We start from the raw sequence: 18,147 nt of genomic DNA, 5'->3' as shown, positions 1-18,147 counted from the left end.
TAACTGGATGACTAACTGTGGTAGTTTGTATCAGGTTTATGGATAAACGTGTTTTAAACTGTTGAATAATGGGTTAGTATTTTGGTTTATTTGCTTGCTAGATTCTTTAGCTTGTAACTAAAGGTTTAACCCTGTAAAACCCAGACATAGAAAAAAAAGCAGAACATTTTTTCACCTTCCAGATGTTGATGTAGGAGGCCTCTGATGCAGAAATGAAAGGGTATCGAATTTGTTAAATTATAGTCCGTTTTTAGGACAACATTGGGCCTAAGTGGAGAAAAATTTCTGTATTTGTACTCACATTATCAGAACATATATACAGATGAAATTAAGGCTTCATTTGCAAATCTTCCTTTATCTATTTACAAAACAAAATTTTGTCATAGTTCACAGAGTGTAGAGTCACAGTTTATAGATGATCTCTCTGGTGGCATTCTGAAATGGAAAAAATGAAAAATAATGAGATACATATACAAGATACATATGAGTATTATTTGTAGTAGATAACCTGAAAGAATAAATCTCCACTCTGAACTCAACTCTGTCTGGCCTATCATGCCCTCTATTATCATACCAAAATGGATACATGCATGTGGTTCAGGTTTCAAATGTGTGTTGGTTCATTGCTAGGGAAAATTGTAGAATACTATTTTTATATACATACATACATATATATTGGTGTTCAGGCAATTTGAACAAGCACCTTTGTTAATATTCTCAGTTCACTTCAACTTTTTTATAACGTTTATTTATTTTTCTTTTTTAATTTTGATGAATATTAGGACTAAGGTAATGATTCACAATAAAAGCCAAAGGTTTAAGGTCTCTGATGGTTTTATTTCATGTCTCTATCTGTTTCAGAGGCTGAGAAATAAAGGTTTTAGTGACGGTGTTGAATCAGGTCAATCTTTACCTCTAGCTAGCAGTGATACTAGCTCCTCCCCCTCTTCCCCCTCCACCAACAAGTGTCACCTTGACCTTGACTAGCAGTTTAGCATCTTAGCAGATTGAAGTCTGAATCTTCCAAGTCGTTGTCATGTCATGTAACTGCTGTCAACTGCACTCAGGTCATCAGCCATCATCCAAAACATAACTGGTACAAATAAAGTTAAAATGTCCTGTGACATGTTTATAATCAGAACTCAGAGGTGGTGTAATACAGCGTGAGTGGTTTGGGCTTAATAGTTAGATGATACAGTCCTGCCGCCTTTCTTGGTTAAATGTCTGGGCTGAAGCACGATTCTCTGTACATCAGCCTGCGTATGTATTCCAGTGGACGGAGTGGTGAGAAACTCCCACTGGTGTGGGTGGAGGTGAATCTGAAGGGGGAGGCTTTCATTTCCCATGAAGCTGCTGTGTAGCAGGTGAAACAATGTGCCCCCCAGAACAACAGTGACCAAGGGCAGAAGTAACGAATTACATTTACTCTCGTCACTATAACAATGTCGTTTTTGTGTGTGTGGTGTACTTTTTGGAGTTTTTTTAAAAATCTGTAACTTTAGTCTTACTACTACTTCTAGTACATTTAAATTTAAAATCACTATTGAGTAAAAACAAAAGTCACATGATGAAGTTCCGGTTGACAAATGAAAAGAGTGAAATCAGATGATCAATGATTGGATGCACTGCCCGGCGACCATGGCAAGTGTCCTAAATCAAACACACCTGCCATGTTGCCTGACCAACAGGTGCATGCTGGGTGTTGCTAACGCTAAATGCTAAAATACTGAGGAGTGTAGTGAGACGGAGGCTGAGTGGACTAATTATGGAGGACGCTGCGGTGCAGACAGAAGTTCAGACAGGTGTTTGAAACACTGTACAGCATCAACTACCGTGTTGCCTAGCAACATAGCGTTTCATCTGTGTTTGTCAGTTCAGCCGCTGTGGAGTATATGTAGTTTATACATATCCACCTTTACTGCTGCTTTATTCTGCTGTGAATTCCATAAGAAGCAGCATTACATTCTCACTCAAGTACATTTCAACTGACATGTTCCTGTATCTGAGTACATTTTCATACAAGTACTTTTACTTGTACTTGAGTACAATCTTCCAGTTTACATGCCTGTGTCCACCTGGACTGCAGTTCCCACTCCTGGACATCTGTCAGGGCAGCCACTTGTTTGAGATACGTTAAGGAAGAAGTCTGAAGTAAGAGTTAATTTCCTCACATATCAAACAAACAACATCCAGTGCTATAATGCTTTCATCAGTATTGTAGTGCCAGTTAGAAGCTGTGTGCAGAACATGGATAGTTACAGTAATCCAGAGGAGATGAAACAAGGACATGCAGGTCAGGTTGGGGTCAGTGACAGATAGAAATGCTTTAATTTTAGAGAAACAAGACTGAAAAACCTTGTGTGCTTGGCTGTCAAAGTTCAGATGTTAGTCAAAAATTAATCTTAAATTCACATCAGGAGCAAATGAACTCATAAATGAACTCATAAACTATTGCAGCAACAGCAGACTGGAAGTAATACAGAGACCTGTGTGTAATGTTTTTATCTGCTCATCTGCAGTTTGTGCTGTGTAACTGCGGCTGGGTATTCATGCACCTTCGTGTGTGTGTGTGTGTGTTCTTTGAACGACAGGTCATACCACATCGACCTCCAGCATTCCTCCCCTGATAACACACAGTGCTCACTTCCTCTCTCTCTCTCTCTCTCCCCTTGCTGCCCACTTTTCCATACACTGGCTCTGTTATTCTTATATCTTCCACCCGTTCTGTACATCCTTCTCTCTCTCTCTCTCTCTCTCTCTCTCTCTCGCTCGCTCTCAGCCCACCTCTCTCCTATGCTCCTCTGCAGTCTTTAATTAATCAGAATGAGCTAGCCCCTGGGTGACCCCCAGAGAGCTGCTAGTTAATTTGGATTTACTGCTGGTGTCCGGCTGAGGGCAGATAACACTACAGTAGGAGTTCTTCCTCATGGAGGTAGAAGGATGACGCTGGGCCAGACCGTTTTCTTCTTAATACCAAAAAAACCCTTTTGTTTTACTGGGCTGCTTTAACAGTCTGAGCACCTTCCAAGGAGAGAACGTTGGCAAGTAGACCGAGGCCTCAGTGTCTGATATTACCTGTCTCCAAATCTTCCACCTGTGCTTCTGTCTGACACACCTCAGTATCAGCCAGTAGCAGGTGGTGATGATCAACCTTGGTGAGGCTGCATACAGTCAGCCAGACCTCCAACCTGAACAACCACACAGGTTGTTTGGTACCACTTCACAATAAGATTACCTTTATAAAGGATTTATGAGTGGTTTATAACTAGTTTATAAATTAGCTTGTTAACACTAATGCTGTTATAACACATTAGATAAAAAGGGCAGCAGTGACTTAGTGCCCTAATAAGCCTCATATCTCATGAGTTACTGAGCTCTCTTAGTTTTCTTCATCATCAGCATTTGTACCTGCTGCTTCATCACATGTTTAAGTTGCGAGTAATTAACTAGCGTCAGCATGTGATTGGTCAGAAAAGTTTTATGTGGCATGAAACGTTAAAGAGTAGTAAGCATTAACTTGCCAAATAGTGAGACTGCATCAAAGTATGAAAACTGTGTTATAACGTGTTAATAATTGTTCATTTATGATTTATAAAGTTAATCAGTTTAAACACTGAATTGATAACCTAATTATAAACCATTTATAAATCCTCTATAAGGATAGTCTTGTTGTAAAGTGGTACTGGCCATTTTCGACCCATAGCGGTCTGCTAAGGGTCGAATCAGAGGGTTGAAGAAAACGACCTGTGTGATTGTTCAAGTTGGAGACTGGTTGTGATTTAAAGTCAATAATCAGATTGTGATCATATTATTATATTATTGTTTGTGGATGATGTAGTTTAAGTTGCTAAACATGAAAAAGATCTGCAGACTGTTGAACATACACAAATATGATAGATAGATAGATAGATAGATAGATAGATAGATAGATAGATAGATAGATAGATAGATAGATAGATAGATAGATAGATAGATAGATAGATAGATACTTTATTTATAACCTAGGGGAAATTCATTAGCTCATTGTTGATAATAATAGTAATAATAATAACAGTTGATAATAAATAAACAATAATAATTAGATTAGTCCACCTCCTTTGGCTGAGGTGTTGTATAGGCTTATGTCAGTGGGAACAAAGGATCTCCTGAACCTCTCTGTTCTGCAGCGCAGTGAGATGAGATGTTTGCTGCAGCTGTAGCTGCTTCTCTGTCCTGCCAGAATGTTGTGTAGAGGATGGTTGGTATTGTCCAAGATGGCCTCCATCTTACATTGCATGTGTCTCTCCACAACAGTCCTGAGTGAGTCCAGACTCCTGCCAAGCACAGACCCAGCCTTTCTGACCGGCTTGTCCAGTCTCTTTGTGTTCATGTCTGACATGCTGCAGCATAAAAAAGTACACTGACTACCATTGACTGATAAAACATGTGCAGCATTTCACTGCAGACGTCAAAGGACCTGAGCTTCCTGAGGAAAAAGAGCCAGCTCTGCCCCTTCAGGCCTCCGTGTTCAGGGACCAGTCCAGTTTACTGTCCAGGTGCACACCTAGGTATTTATAAGTGTGAAGCACCTCAATGTCCTTCCTTTGAATGTTGACATCTCCTTGGTCTTGTAAAGGACAGGAGACTTGACCCCAGTGTGGAGAGAGTTGCAGCTGCAGTGTCAGGTTGTGGAGGAGATGCTGTAGGAGAAGCTGCAGCTGAAGCAGTGGAGAGAGAACAGGTGAGGCTGTGTCACACCTGTTGTAGAACAGGTTGAACTCATTGGCCTTGTCCACATCACCTGATGTTGCCTGGCTGTTCTTCTCTTTATAGCCAGTGATGGTCCTCATCCCCTTCCACACCTCTCTGGTGTTGTTGTGCTGCAGCTTCCTCTCTACTTTCTTTTTGTAGTCCTCCTTCTCCTGCTTTAATCTCTTCTTCAGCTCATGTTGCACACACCTGAGCTTCTCCCTGTCTCCATCCCTGAAGGCCTCCTTTTTCTGCTTGAGGAGGGTCTTGATGTTACTGGTGATCCAGGGTTTGATGTTTGGAAAGCAGTGTACAGTTTTTGCTGGTATTACAGTGTCCATACAGAAGTTAATGTAGTCTGTGGTACTTTCAACCATTCTATCAAGGTCAGAGTCCTTGCTTTTATAATTTCCCTGTAACTCCAACAGTACATTCCAATCTGTGCACTCAAAAGTCTTTTAGAGACTCACTGGCCTGCGGGTCCAGTTCTTGAATGAGCGGGTGGTTGCAGCCTGCCTCAGTACACGGGGCTTTTAGGAAGGCTGAAGAAAAAACTGATTTTGATCTGATCTGCCAAGTGGTGGTAGAGCTGAAGCAGTGTAGGCCTCCTTGACATTTGCATACAACAGATCAGAAGTGCCTTATTTTCCCTTGTGGGACAGTGACAGTCATACTGAGTGAAGCCAATCAAGTGAAAGGTGAGAGTAACATGGTTAAAATCCCCAGATATTGCTATGAATGCATCAGGGTGCTGGGTCTGTACTCACACAACAGTCTTGTGATGACATCACACGCGACTGCAGGCTCTGCTCGTGGTTGAATGTAAACAACAATGACAACGATGTGTGAGAACTCCCTCGGTACATGGCACGGTCTAAAACCAACTGCCAACAGTTCAGCCAACAGCAGATCTTCTCCTTCACTGTGATAGGACCGGGGTTGCACCATCTATTTTTCACAAGCAGAACCAGTCCTCCACCTTTATTCTTTCCACTTGCTCTGGTGTCTCTGTCCGCTCGTACTGCAGTGAAGCCGGGTAAATCCACAGTGGTCGGAGTGTTGTCGTTTAACCAGGTCTCCGTGAAACACATGAGACTACACTCACGATATGCTCGCTGGTTCTTCACAAGTGCTTCCAGAAATAATATATTAAACCTGTTAGAAATTGGAACAATTTCATATATTGTTAGCCCATACAAATATGAATTGTATGTTTTATATTGTAAACATTAACACACATATATAAATAAAATATACTGTATATCATTAACATACATGGTCACAACATGTTATACCATATAAAAATGTTACTATTTCATATATTTATGTATTTATATTTCATGTATTTCATTTATGTTCTAAATGTATATCTTTATATATCAAGAAGATGTATATCTGGACTTAACTAATCTGGGATTCAATACTGATACACAGCTCCATAATTCATGTGTGTGTCCTGTGTTTCTGGTGTTTGCAGTTTATGTGAACATACAAGTTGTAATACGGAACATCATAGAGCTGTTTGACTTTTGCTTGCGAGTCTGTAAATGAACTTCAGTTGTGGTCAGTAGTGGAGATGTTGGATGGGAACCTCCAGACAGAAACAGACCTGTGAGCACGTCTGACCGGAGACTCAGTAAAAAGATATTTATTGAAATCCTTGTTTTATTTGAGCAGTTTGTCAATTTTTCTTCAGGACAGGCGAATGTGTGACATCCAGGAGATCAGGAGTAAAATGTTTCTGATATATTATATGGAGGAAAATGGTCTGTTGATACAAAAACCTTGTGTGAAGTCTGATTTAAACAAAAGACAAAGATCAATATGTGCACAATCAATCAATATGTGTTACATTCAGGGTCACTAACAGTAACCCTAGAGGTTTAATGTCCCTCCAGAGGACGGACCGTGTTTGTTGTGTGAGACACAAGGGCATGAGAGGCATCCTCTTGTAAAATGTCCTCTATTTATGTTCATTTCTTTGAGAGAGATGGCAGAATATTTTATTTAAGACCAACCTGTATAAAATCCTGTAATTCTTTAATGAAATCACATTTTTTGGTGTTTCATAAACATATTAGGGTTTTTGATTTTGTGCACATGACAGGAAAATAAAATAAAACATAAAAATGTATGAGATGGAGACAGGACCAGGAGGAAACTAATGTTGAAATAGTGTTGGCACACCAATGGAAAACAGACTGGTTTAATGGTTTATTCATTTGAAGTTAAAATGTTGAAATGTTTAGAAAGTAAACAGTCACTCATTTACTAATTTCAAATATTTAAAAATAATTTGTTAAGCTTGCATGTGCACGTTCTATTGACCGACCACCACTGTCTGTAAGACTGAATTATTTGGTCAGTGGGATATTTCAGATTTCAGACATATTGTAATGTTGTGCAGTCTACAGAGTGTGATTGTCTGTCAGTAGCTGTTTACATGCACATAATTATGAGATTATAAATTATCATCAATAAAAGAATTGCTGTTTATTTATCACCATGTTTGATTACAATTCAGTGACTGGTAAACTGAAGCCTGTGTCTGCTGCAGCTTCAGCACAATGGGAAACAACAGTTTTAAATATCCAGAGAAACACACAACAGTTGCTCAACAGTCAATTAAATTAAATTTTCTGTAGCTCAGAGAGCTTCTCTAAACATCCAGTGAAACTCAGACAGAGTCACAGTTGGATCAATGTGTCCTTGAATAACGGTCCCTGTTTTTGACTGTGATTACACTTTCTCTAATTGTGAACACAATTGCCCAAACACAAAGAACACAGTATCTCCTGTGGCTCCACCTCCACTCACATCACTGCCTTAATCATATCATACACATAAACATGGCCGCTGCATCTATCTGCTCCCAAACAGCAGAGAGAGCAAACAACAGCAGCAAGAACCCAGCAGCTTATCTGCTGTTCTACCCAATAAGCAACTCCCTCTTACTCTGTCATGTCCTGGTTTTGTACATTGTCATCTTTGTGTACCTGTTGTGTGTAGTGTGAAAATTTTGAACCAACCCTTAATCACAGAGGGAGGTGATCAGAAAACATTCATGGTTTGGAAGGCACTGACAAATGATCAAGATTGGGACACCAGATCATAAAGGCCCATATCCCTGGCTCCTCCAGTCTGCGTGTTGAAGTGTCATTGGGCAAGACAGTGAACCCTACATTGCCTCTGATGGATGTTCCACCAGTGTATGAGTGAAGTGCAGAAGCCCTGTATGAGTTGAAAAAAAACCTGTATGAATGTGTGTGAATGGGTGAATGTGGCTTGTAGTGTGAAGCACTTTGACAGGTTGATAAGACTGGAAACATGCTATAAAAGTGCAGTCCAGCCGTCAGGAGTTCTGGAACTTTGTGATGTCACAACAAAGCAGTCACCAAGCCCCGCGCACCTGGACCCACCATCCAACCTTGCAGGATTTGGTTTCTCTACCTGAAATCTGCTATATTTTTATTGGATCACTCAGAAAACAGTCAGCCAATCAGTCATCAAATATATCTTCTTATGAATCAACACTTCAAATAAAACACCAGAAATGTGTAGAATATAGAGCTTTAACCCATTAAGAAGTAAGGCTGCCTCTAAAACCTAAACATTGTTTGAAAACTACCTCCTAAAACCTGAGGGTTTCTGATTTACTAAGCCTCTGAACTAGATAGATACATGAAATAAAAACCATTTGAGAGCTTAAACCTGTGGGTTTTATTGTAAATTATTGGCTTTGCCTTGGTAATTAGACATAACAAGCATATTTGTCAAAAATGTAAGTACAGTTTCTTTTTTCTAAAGTTTTAGTTTTTTCTAAACTATATATGGATGAAGTAGGGTAAAGAAAAGAATTTACAATAAAAGCCATACTGGGTCTTATTCGCAGGGTAGTGTCTGAATCTTCTAATTCGTTGTCATTGTTGTTTTCATATAGGTAACTGCTCTACTCTACTTCAGCATCTCTCCCCTCACTCAAGCTGTCAGCCATTGTCCGAACCACGACTTTAAAAACCTTTTTGCACCGAAGAAACAAATGAAATACATTTCCCATGATGGATTTCACCTTCCAACATGAACTTCAGCGAATCACAACACATTTCATCAGTCACATGTCCAACCATCCATCCATTTTGTTCCACTTATCCAAGGTGGGGTCACAGTGGCAGCAAGTAAAGTAAAGTAGTCCAGATGTTCCTCTCCCTAGCTATGTTTTCCAGCCACTCCTGTGGGACCCCACCTCCTGCCAAAAACCTCCAGTGGAAGACGAGCTCCTCACCCTATCTCTAAGCCTGAGCCCAGACACCCTGAGGATGAAACATAGTTTCTAGAGCTCATGACCACAGGTGAGGGTCAGAACGAAGATTGAGAGTTTTGCCTTCCAGCTCCGCTCCCTCTTCACTACAAACCCTGTTTCACTGCTGATGTTACACTGATCCACCTGTCGACCTGCACTTCATCTGACTCTCACTAGTGAACCAGACCCAAAGATGAGCAGATAGGGCAGGAACTCCATCCAAACCCAAAGAGAGTAATCCACTGTTTTCTGTGTGTGATGGATGTTGGGTGGTATGCCAGGCTGGGAAGCTGGGTGTGCCGTTCCCTGGCTTCATAGACTAGCTCTGCCATGTGCATCTCATCGGTCTTAATGGGTTAAGAACAGAACAGAAACAGCAGCTAAAGTTGTCAATGTACTTCAATAGATGTGCTTGTCAGATGGTCACACAGCCTTTGAAATCCCCTCTCTCCAAAATTCTCCAATGTCCACTGCTTCTGAAGCTAACACTATGAGGAGACATTGTGAAACTGTGCACCATTACGCCACGATTTAAAGATTATAACACCTCTGTGTAACAGTACGTTTTTCATACTGCCTTCCAGTGTGGTTAGCTGGGAATACCTACAAATACTTGTTCCTTCTTGATGTGATTGGACAACAAATACAAACTTGGTCTTTTCAAGCATAACCCAGCTGTTCAGATGGCTGACAGTTCAGGTTATTTGATGTGGGGTTGTGTGAGGTCCATATTTTTAGTCGGTGTATTACCTACAGTAGATTCAGCTCAGCTCCCAGTTTATAGAAAGCAGCAGGAGCACCGGTACAGAATCTGAGGGATGAGCTGCTGTGGGCCGAGTTGGCAGAAAAACCTGTTTTAGCCACTTTGAATATTTTCACCACTTCATCTGCAGTCACACAAACCTTTGTTTGGAACTACAGTTTGTGAACCGTTGAACTACTGCATTAATATGAACAAGCACACCTGAAGTGTGCACTGTATTACTCCACAGCTCAGAAAACTGGGAGCTGATCTGAATCTACTGCAGCTAACACACTGACTATAGATCAGTACCTCACACAACCCCACGTCCAATAACCTGAACTGTCACTTTAAGAACTGTTAGAGCTGGTACCACTCTAGTGGAGCACAGATTCAATCTGGATTCAGTTCAAATGAGATCTGAGCGCCACACCCTGATGAATCCAACTGAAGTTTGTGCCAGAAGGGAGTAGAAACCCACACAGATGGAGAGCATGAGGAGCTATTTAGCAATTCTCTATCTGATGGTCAAGAGAAAAGAATTGTTTGCCTGGGACAACAGAATGGAGCACTGAATGGATTTGATCATGATCCATATTGCCAGTATGAATTAAGTTTATTCTCTCTCACATGTCTTTTCTAACATGTCCCTCTCCTCTCTGCAGGGCCTGTACATCTTCTTGGTGTACGCTGTTTACAACAGTGAGGTAAGAAGGCATTCAGTCCATTGTCGCCGCTGTGGCAGAACTTCAGAATGTATCTTTGTGCAGCATGTGAGGCTGCCAAACCAGTGGGTGTAAACGCTGCTTCTCATTTAGGTGAGGAATGCCATAAAGAGGATCAAAGAGAAGAGAAAGGCCTTGTCTTTCACGGTGAGTGAGTAAGAAACAACAACCTTTTTATACATTTCAGGAAAGTAGTAATACACATATTATACTTGACGACCTCACAGCACTTCTGATTGGGATTTACTTTCAGAACTGTTCCCAGCCAACCAGCTTCCTGCCTTCCCAAAGGGCCCCAATGACCTCCTGGTGCCGCAGTCCACCCACCCCCTCCAGCCCTGAGACCAGTGACACCTCTGGACCCCCCAGCTGCACCTCCACGTCCCTGGTCATCAAGAATGGTAGGCTGCCTGACCTAAGGCTGGTGTGTGTGTTCTGAGGCTCAGGGGTTTTTTTAGGCTCTCTCTTGTCCAGTATTTACAAAAGACATAGTATAAATAAAGATGGCTGTAGCCTCTGTGACCTCACCCACAGGTTTCTTTTTTTCTGTTTATTAGCTCTTCTGTCTTATTTTTTCCTCATTAAATCAGTCACACATAACTGCTCTATGGTGTTGAGCAAAACACTGTGTAATACTTTTTATTAACTGGTGTTATTAACAATAATAACAACAAGCTTCTGACTTCTTTTACTGGGACAACATGTCAGTCTTAGCTCCAACATCCAACTTCCAGGGTAAATGTTGGTCACAGCATTGGTTGATCAGAAGAGTCGACTGGGATTTGATTGGTCAGTTGGTCACAGGAAAAATAAAAATCAAACTCCACAGGAAGTGGCAACACTCAGTTAGTCAGTCAGTCAGTCATTCAGTCACTCAGTTAGTCAGTCACTCAGTCACTCAGTCAGTCATTGTTTACACAGCTGGTGCCTGTGGTTATTATTGGGCGCCCAGAGACAGACTATCTTTGTTATTTAGTCTCTCACACAGAGCACAGCCTCTGTCTGGATCCACAATAGTTTAGTCTTTATTTACTTCAACTTCAGAATGTCACAGACTTTTATTAGAGGCAGGTCTAACTCTTTCTGTTTGACATGTAAAGTTGGTCATAGTTGGTGACTTCTCTCTCTCCCTCCCTCTCTCCTGCTCGCTGTGTCTTGTGTGTAGTTTATTTGCTGTAATGGAGGCGAGGCTCAATGTATTGGAAGTGCTCCTCCTCTTCCTTGCAGTTCCCAAGCAGCTGGGAAACCAGAGCGGCTCAGCACCCTATGGCTCGGCACTCTGCTGACCAGTGGTGCAAATATCATCTTCAGTCAATCAAGTCAGTCAGTGACATTCATGATGGCTGTTGCGGTCCAGCCAAACATTTAAAATATCAGGGAAATAATCATATACAGGACCAGTTTCATATTCAGTTCTACAGAGTCAGACTCTCTATGTGCAGATGTGGGGATATGAATGAGAAAGTGTCCATATTATTTTGGCAACTGACAGGATAAGATGAAACTTTGGTTGAGGATCAACAAAACACATAATTTCCAAACAGGAAACTGCTGTTCATTTCCCTTTTATAATTGTTACCATGACGACGATGCTCCAATTGGTCGTATCAGAAGATGAAGACCAAACGACCTGTGTGCTCAGGTTGGAGAAGACGAAGTGACTTATGGTCGTCTGACACGAGGCTGATGATTAAATCAAGGAAAATCTGCATAAAGAAAGAACCAAAAGATTTAATTCTGAGAATTCTCATAATGTTCTTTTGTCGTTCATATTGTTTGCATTTTGTGTCTCTGTGATTTCTTTGTATTTTGCTTTGTGTTACTTCTCTATATTTGTCCTTGCATAAACAAATGTGTTGGTCCTGAATGACGACTTTAAATACAAATCAGTATTTTTCTGTCTTTCAGAGAGTTTCAGAAAAGAGAGTTTTGTGAGTTTCTCTTTGAAACAAGCATCAGGAAACCAAGTAAGTAGCATGTCTGCATTGTCACTGCACAATGTGTTGTCATTTATCACACTGATTGAATTTGATTGAACGTTTGATGTGTCTTTTTCATTTCAACAGGTGGTCCAGCTGACTGGGTTCAAACCATCAGGTACAGTGCTAACATCACTGGATACTGGTCTTCAAGTTCTTTGATTTGCATTTGCTCAAATTAAATAAAAATGAATTAGAATCAGGTTGTTTCCTCCACCAGTGTCAGGAAACATGGTCACAGTCCACACCTTCCTGAGTTATAGTGTTGAACAATAACCAGATGTATGTTTACAGAACATTATGATGTCACAATGAAGTTGAGCTTTGACCTTTTGGATATAAAATCACTTATAAAATCACTTAATTTTATCCTTATAGACATTTGTGTTAAATTGTGTCATAATTAGTGGATGAATTTGTGAGTTATGGCCAAAAACGTATTTTATGAGGTCACCATGACTTTAACCTTTGACCCCCAAAATCTAATCTGTTGATCCTTGAGTTCAATGTTAAAGTGCCCCGGCACTGATGAATAAAAATAGAAAACTAGACCAGGAGACAAGAAAGCTACAGTAAGTGATAAAGAGTTTAATGATGGTGAAAGATTCTGGTGTCTGCAGTTAGCAGCGTTAGCTGTGTTAGCGGCATGGAACGCAGCGACCTTGTTTTTATCAAAGTGTGTGAACTGTGTCTTATGCACAGGTATTGGTGCAGACAGTTAATGGTGAAGTGGTGTGATTGTGTTATGTGAGTTGCTGTTTTGTCTGCTCAGAACAATAGTGATTGAAATGTAGAGAAACAGCAGCAGTGGTCCTTCACAAACCTGCTTCACTTCAGACCTGCTGACATCACCAGGAGCCTGACGTTCATCCTGTCACCAAACCACTTCTCAGCTGACGTCACCGTCACAGGAAAATCTCTGACGTTCAGATAAAATTAAACATGTTTAATATTATCAGAACATTTCAGGTTTTCAGTCTTGGCTCCTGCAGATAGTGACATTCAATGACCTGAACACTGACGACTTCTCCAGCAGCAAACCGAGTTGCAGCCCGAACCCACTGCCGGTTGCTCTGTCTCTCTACATAGGGTTTACAGGTTACTGAATGTTGGATTTCTCTTCATTTTGAATTTATTTATTTATTTTTGACAGTAAACGTGACTAAAGTGTCTCCACATGCAGCTGCTAAAATGGTTAAAAATATATCTATATTTTTTTATGTTGAGAGGCCGAATCTCTAGATCACGTGGTGCAGCCGTGAGGCGAGAGACGCTCAGGTCATGCAGACAGTGTTGCTCTAAACTGATAACATGGTGCCAAAATGAAACACAAGACATTCCATGTGTTCCTGACTTTAATTAAATGCATCAGGGAGGCAAGGGTAATTGGACATGAGGAAAATAATTTCAAAGTAAAACAGGAAACACAGTCATTTAAGGCCAGAGACCCCCCCCCCGTTGGCTGCTCCACACTGAAGGAGGTGTTTGACCTTGTGATGGTGACAAAGTCAGGAGGCGGCACTGATCTCTCACTGCTGCCACTGCTAATCAATCCATCCTGACATTTCTGACATTTCTGACATTTCATCTCTGAAATAAGCTCGTCAGAGCCGTTGCATGTGCACCTATACTTCCTGTATGTTTCACAGCCCAGCATCCACCTGTGGCCTGTGTACCTTCAACCATTCCACCCGCTTCCTCTTTGTCTGCCTTTAAATCACTCCACATATAGAGCATTTTAAAACAACCTTGAGGATGAAATAAAAAAGAAAAATAAGTATTTGCATTTATGCTCATTGAGATTCCTCATTTAAGTCGGCTGAATGAAGCGACTGAGATGTTTGAGTTTATGTTAATGTTATTGGTGGTAGAAGTGTTTGTGCTGCTGCTGGTGTTCTCATGTGGAATGATGGTCGAGTACTTTTATGTTTTTAATTTTCACTTAAGGAGAAAACAGAATAGTTGTCATTTTTTTAAAGGTTCTTGGTATTTGTAAGAAACATGGTCTGTTAATGGCTTCAGTCTGAACAATATAAGCTTGTGCACAGTGTGTAGGGTGTGAAGAGCAGCCACTGACACACAGCAGATATAAGGCAGAGACAGCAGGAGAGCTTTTCCTTTTTCTCAGATTCTCTTCATTTACCTGCAGCATTAGGCCTGTGTGAAAACCCGACCCCGTGTCTTTTGTTGATTTGAATGTGCAGCGGGCACAACAGATGGTCCCCATATCTGCTGAGGGTTAAGTCACTGTCACTGGCTCTCAATTGCGCGGCAGTGTGGAGAAGGAAGTTTGTAATAGCTTCATTAAATGTTTGGCCCTGTGTGAGGAACGCCTGATGGATGGTATTCTGAGTGCTGCTGGGTGTTCATTGTTGACCGCCAAGACAAAGGACAAGTTCATTCCCTTAATCAGGAACGGACAGCGGCAGCTATTCACGCTGTCGGCCATTAACCACTCCAACACCTGCTCTCTCTCACTCTGCTTTTCATTTCCCTCCCTTCTTGTTTTCTCCTTTGTACACAAACACACTCTCACTCCTGTGATGCAAAAACACATTAAATGTCAGATTAATCGGAGTCGTAGCTAATGCCTTTCGCTTTATTTCACCGCAGGTTGTTGAACTGCAAATGGAGTGGATCCTGATACTTGGTTACACACACACACACATACACACACACACACACACACACACACACACACAGATCCCACCTGAGGAAGAGCTGGGAGGGAGAATGTGGGAGAAGATGAGCGTGGAGGGAAGATGGAGCAGCGAGCTCCGCCTCTCTTGACACTGGCACCGTTGTGTTCTGAGCTCAGATCAACACTGTTGCCTTGACTGACTTTAGCTTCCTGTTTCAGAGGCTAAAGCTAAAGACGAGACACTTTCCTGTGTCGCAGCAACACCAAACATCCTGGTTACTGCATGACTGGAGCTTGTTCAGTAAAGTAGATATACTTCATGAAAACTGTATTCTTATAATTTTCATCTTTTAATCAGGACATATTCACTCCGCTGTTCTGGGGTGGAGGCACAAAACTCAGCATCAGCTGTCTGAAAACTTCACTTAATAAAACTAAACCAGTGTATCTGCATGACTACATGCACATGTATTCAGTATTATTCTTTTTTTACTTTTATTTAGATATTACTGGCTTTACTGCACCATGCAGTTTCTGACAGTTTCTGACACCAAACACAGAAGCAACAGTTTAATTTCCATAAAATTACATGAATTAAAATGATGTAATGTCTCCTTGTTGTTGTGTCCTCATGTTTAGTGTAAATAGTGATTCAAGTCTGTGGTCCATGGCATGTTGTTTCATTGTTACCTGACATTTTCAGCGTTGACCACCAGGTTTAAGTGTCTTACTGTAAAATGATGATCACATGATGAGAGAAGGCACAGAGCCATGTGTGATACTGTGAATGTCTCACACATACGTTTGCATTAAACCTCCCATTTTCTATAAATGTACATTTCCATGTGTTTTTTGATTATAAACAAAGATTTGGTGCTATGTGTTTAAGTACCGGAGTGCACCCATGGTGGTGGGGGGGTTTAAAATATAAAGCTTTTTATGTATGTATAGGGTTGTTGTTTCTTTTGCGAAATGACCCCCCCCACACACACACACACACACGCACACACACACACAAACGCAATTTCCGTCTTATGAACAGTTTCATCAGTGAATGATGAATGAAAGGATGTTTTCTGTCTTTTCATCTTTAATAATTAACGATGTAACTGACTGAGCAGTTCAGAGGCTGCAGCTACTGGACAGTGTTAAAGGGTTAGTTGTGAATATTAGACGTGGGGTTGTGTGAAAGTACTCATCAATAGTCGGTATATTACCTGCAGTAGATTCTGCTCAGCATGCTCCCAGTTAGTAAAGCCGACTGGCAACACCCCTCAGAGTGGCAGACTGATGTGCTGTGCCCACCGAAACAACCCAACATCTGTTTAAATGTAACTTCATGTAGAATATTTTCACTGTGATTCACTCGGATGACCTGTGACTGCAGCGTATTATAGTGCCTCTGCATAGGAATACGGTACAGGGGTTGAAAAATGTAGAAAACAAAGGAAAGTGCTGTTTTCACGGGAAGATAAAAAGCTGAAAATATTCTACATAAAGCTACATTTAAACAGATGTTGGATTGTTTCTAAAGTGACAGCTCATCGCTCCGCCACTCTGCTGGTTGGAATCCTAACTTGATGAACACAATGTACTGCAGGTAATTTACCGACTATATATGTTTACCTCACACAACCCCACGTCAAAGGACCACAACTTTAAAGTCCGTTTAAGGTATGTTTTCTTGTGTCTAACTCAATGCATGATTGATGTTTGTAAATCAATCAATACACCTTAAATGTCAATATGACAACTTTGACTATTTGATTAGTTTTTATCAGCTCTCTACATGATAGACTGTTTAGTGATGATAAGATCTTCAAGCTCGTAAAATGTAGATAAATATCAACAGTATTATGTGAAGTGTAGATATTTTATTTGATTCATTCTGGCAGCTCTATATCTGTGATTATAGATCAGGTCTAGGTTTTGTATTAATACTGTGACAGTATCAAAACCTCAGTCCACAGAGAAATGCACACAGCCTGTATTCAGAAACTGAGCCTTAAAACTTCCTCTTCTCCTGTGTTTTATTTGAAGATAGATAGATAGATAGATAGATAGATAGATAGATAGATAGATAGATAGATAGATAGATAGATAGATAGATAATTTATTTATCCCCTAGGGTAAATTCATAATTGTAGTGTTGATCCATAACAGGATATATTTGTGGTTTTAAGAACCAAAAACCATCTCAGTGTAGTTTTACATCTCCTCTCTCAGGCTTCTGTCTGGAGCTCTAGTAACAGCAGGTCAGTGAGCCAATCAGAAGAGAGGAGGCTCTGAGCCTCTCTTCAGTTGCTGCTTTGTTGCGACATCACAAAGTTCCAGAAGTCCTGACGGCTGGTTTTAAGGCTCAGTTTCTGAATACAGGCTGTGTGCATTTCTCTGTGGACTGAGGCTTTGATACTTTCACAGTATTAATATAGAAGCTAGACCTGATCTATAATCACACTACACATGGACATCTACCTTTACTGTACGATGTTTTAACACAAGTCATCAGGACTTCTGTGACCTTGTGATGTCACAGCAAACCAGTCACCAAGCCCCGCCCACCTGGACCCATCCAGCCTTACAGGATTTGGTTTCTCCGAGTGTGAAATCTGCTATATTTTTATTGGCTCACTAAGAAAACAGTCAGCTGTTCGAACTGTTGTTACTAGAGCTCCAGAGAGAGGCCTGAGAGAGGAGATGTAAAACTACATTGAGATGGTTTAAATTTCTTCTTATAGATCAACACTTCAAATAAAACTCAGGAGGAGTTAAAGGAGTTAACATATGGAGATTTTAGGCTTGAGAAACAGGAAGCACATGTCTTGCTGCAGTCAGATTTCTTCTATGTTCTATGTTATTAACAAGCAGCAGCCATCTTAACTCCCTCGTCTTCCCCACAGTGGAGAGGCTCAAACTGTTACTACATGTCTGTGAATGTGTATAGATGTCCCACTGTCCTCCCAACATCTGCTTTGGTCTAAATTAGATTTGATTTGGACCTTAAGTGAAATAACACTACGACTGCTGTGCTG

The 18,147-nt window shown here is 40.9% G+C and overlaps 1 protein-coding gene across 2 annotated transcripts in view; it reads left to right on the top strand.

The window, feature by feature from the left end:
• Positions 1 to 15,951, top strand: part of adgrd2 (adhesion G protein-coupled receptor D2) — a 43,292-nt gene extending 27,341 nt beyond the window's left edge. For both annotated transcript variants that reach the window (XM_056376745.1, XM_056376744.1), the window contains exons 20-25: positions 10,436 to 10,477; positions 10,589 to 10,642; positions 10,749 to 10,896; positions 12,404 to 12,462; positions 12,562 to 12,592; positions 15,088 to 15,951. In XM_056376745.1, the coding sequence (XP_056232720.1) occupies positions 10,436 to 10,477; positions 10,589 to 10,642; positions 10,749 to 10,896; positions 12,404 to 12,462; positions 12,562 to 12,592; positions 15,088 to 15,095 (342 nt within the window). In that variant the 3' untranslated portion in view covers positions 15,096 to 15,951. The remainder of the gene's footprint in view (positions 1 to 10,435; positions 10,478 to 10,588; positions 10,643 to 10,748; positions 10,897 to 12,403; positions 12,463 to 12,561; positions 12,593 to 15,087) is intronic.
• The last annotated feature ends 2,196 nt before the right edge of the window (positions 15,952 to 18,147 follow it).

Source organism: Seriola aureovittata, chromosome 5 (assembly GCF_021018895.1).
Source record: "Seriola aureovittata isolate HTS-2021-v1 ecotype China chromosome 5, ASM2101889v1, whole genome shotgun sequence".
Taxonomy (NCBI): Eukaryota; Metazoa; Chordata; class Actinopteri; order Carangiformes; family Carangidae; genus Seriola; species Seriola aureovittata.
This window is presented reverse-complemented; position numbering and strand designations above follow the sequence as displayed.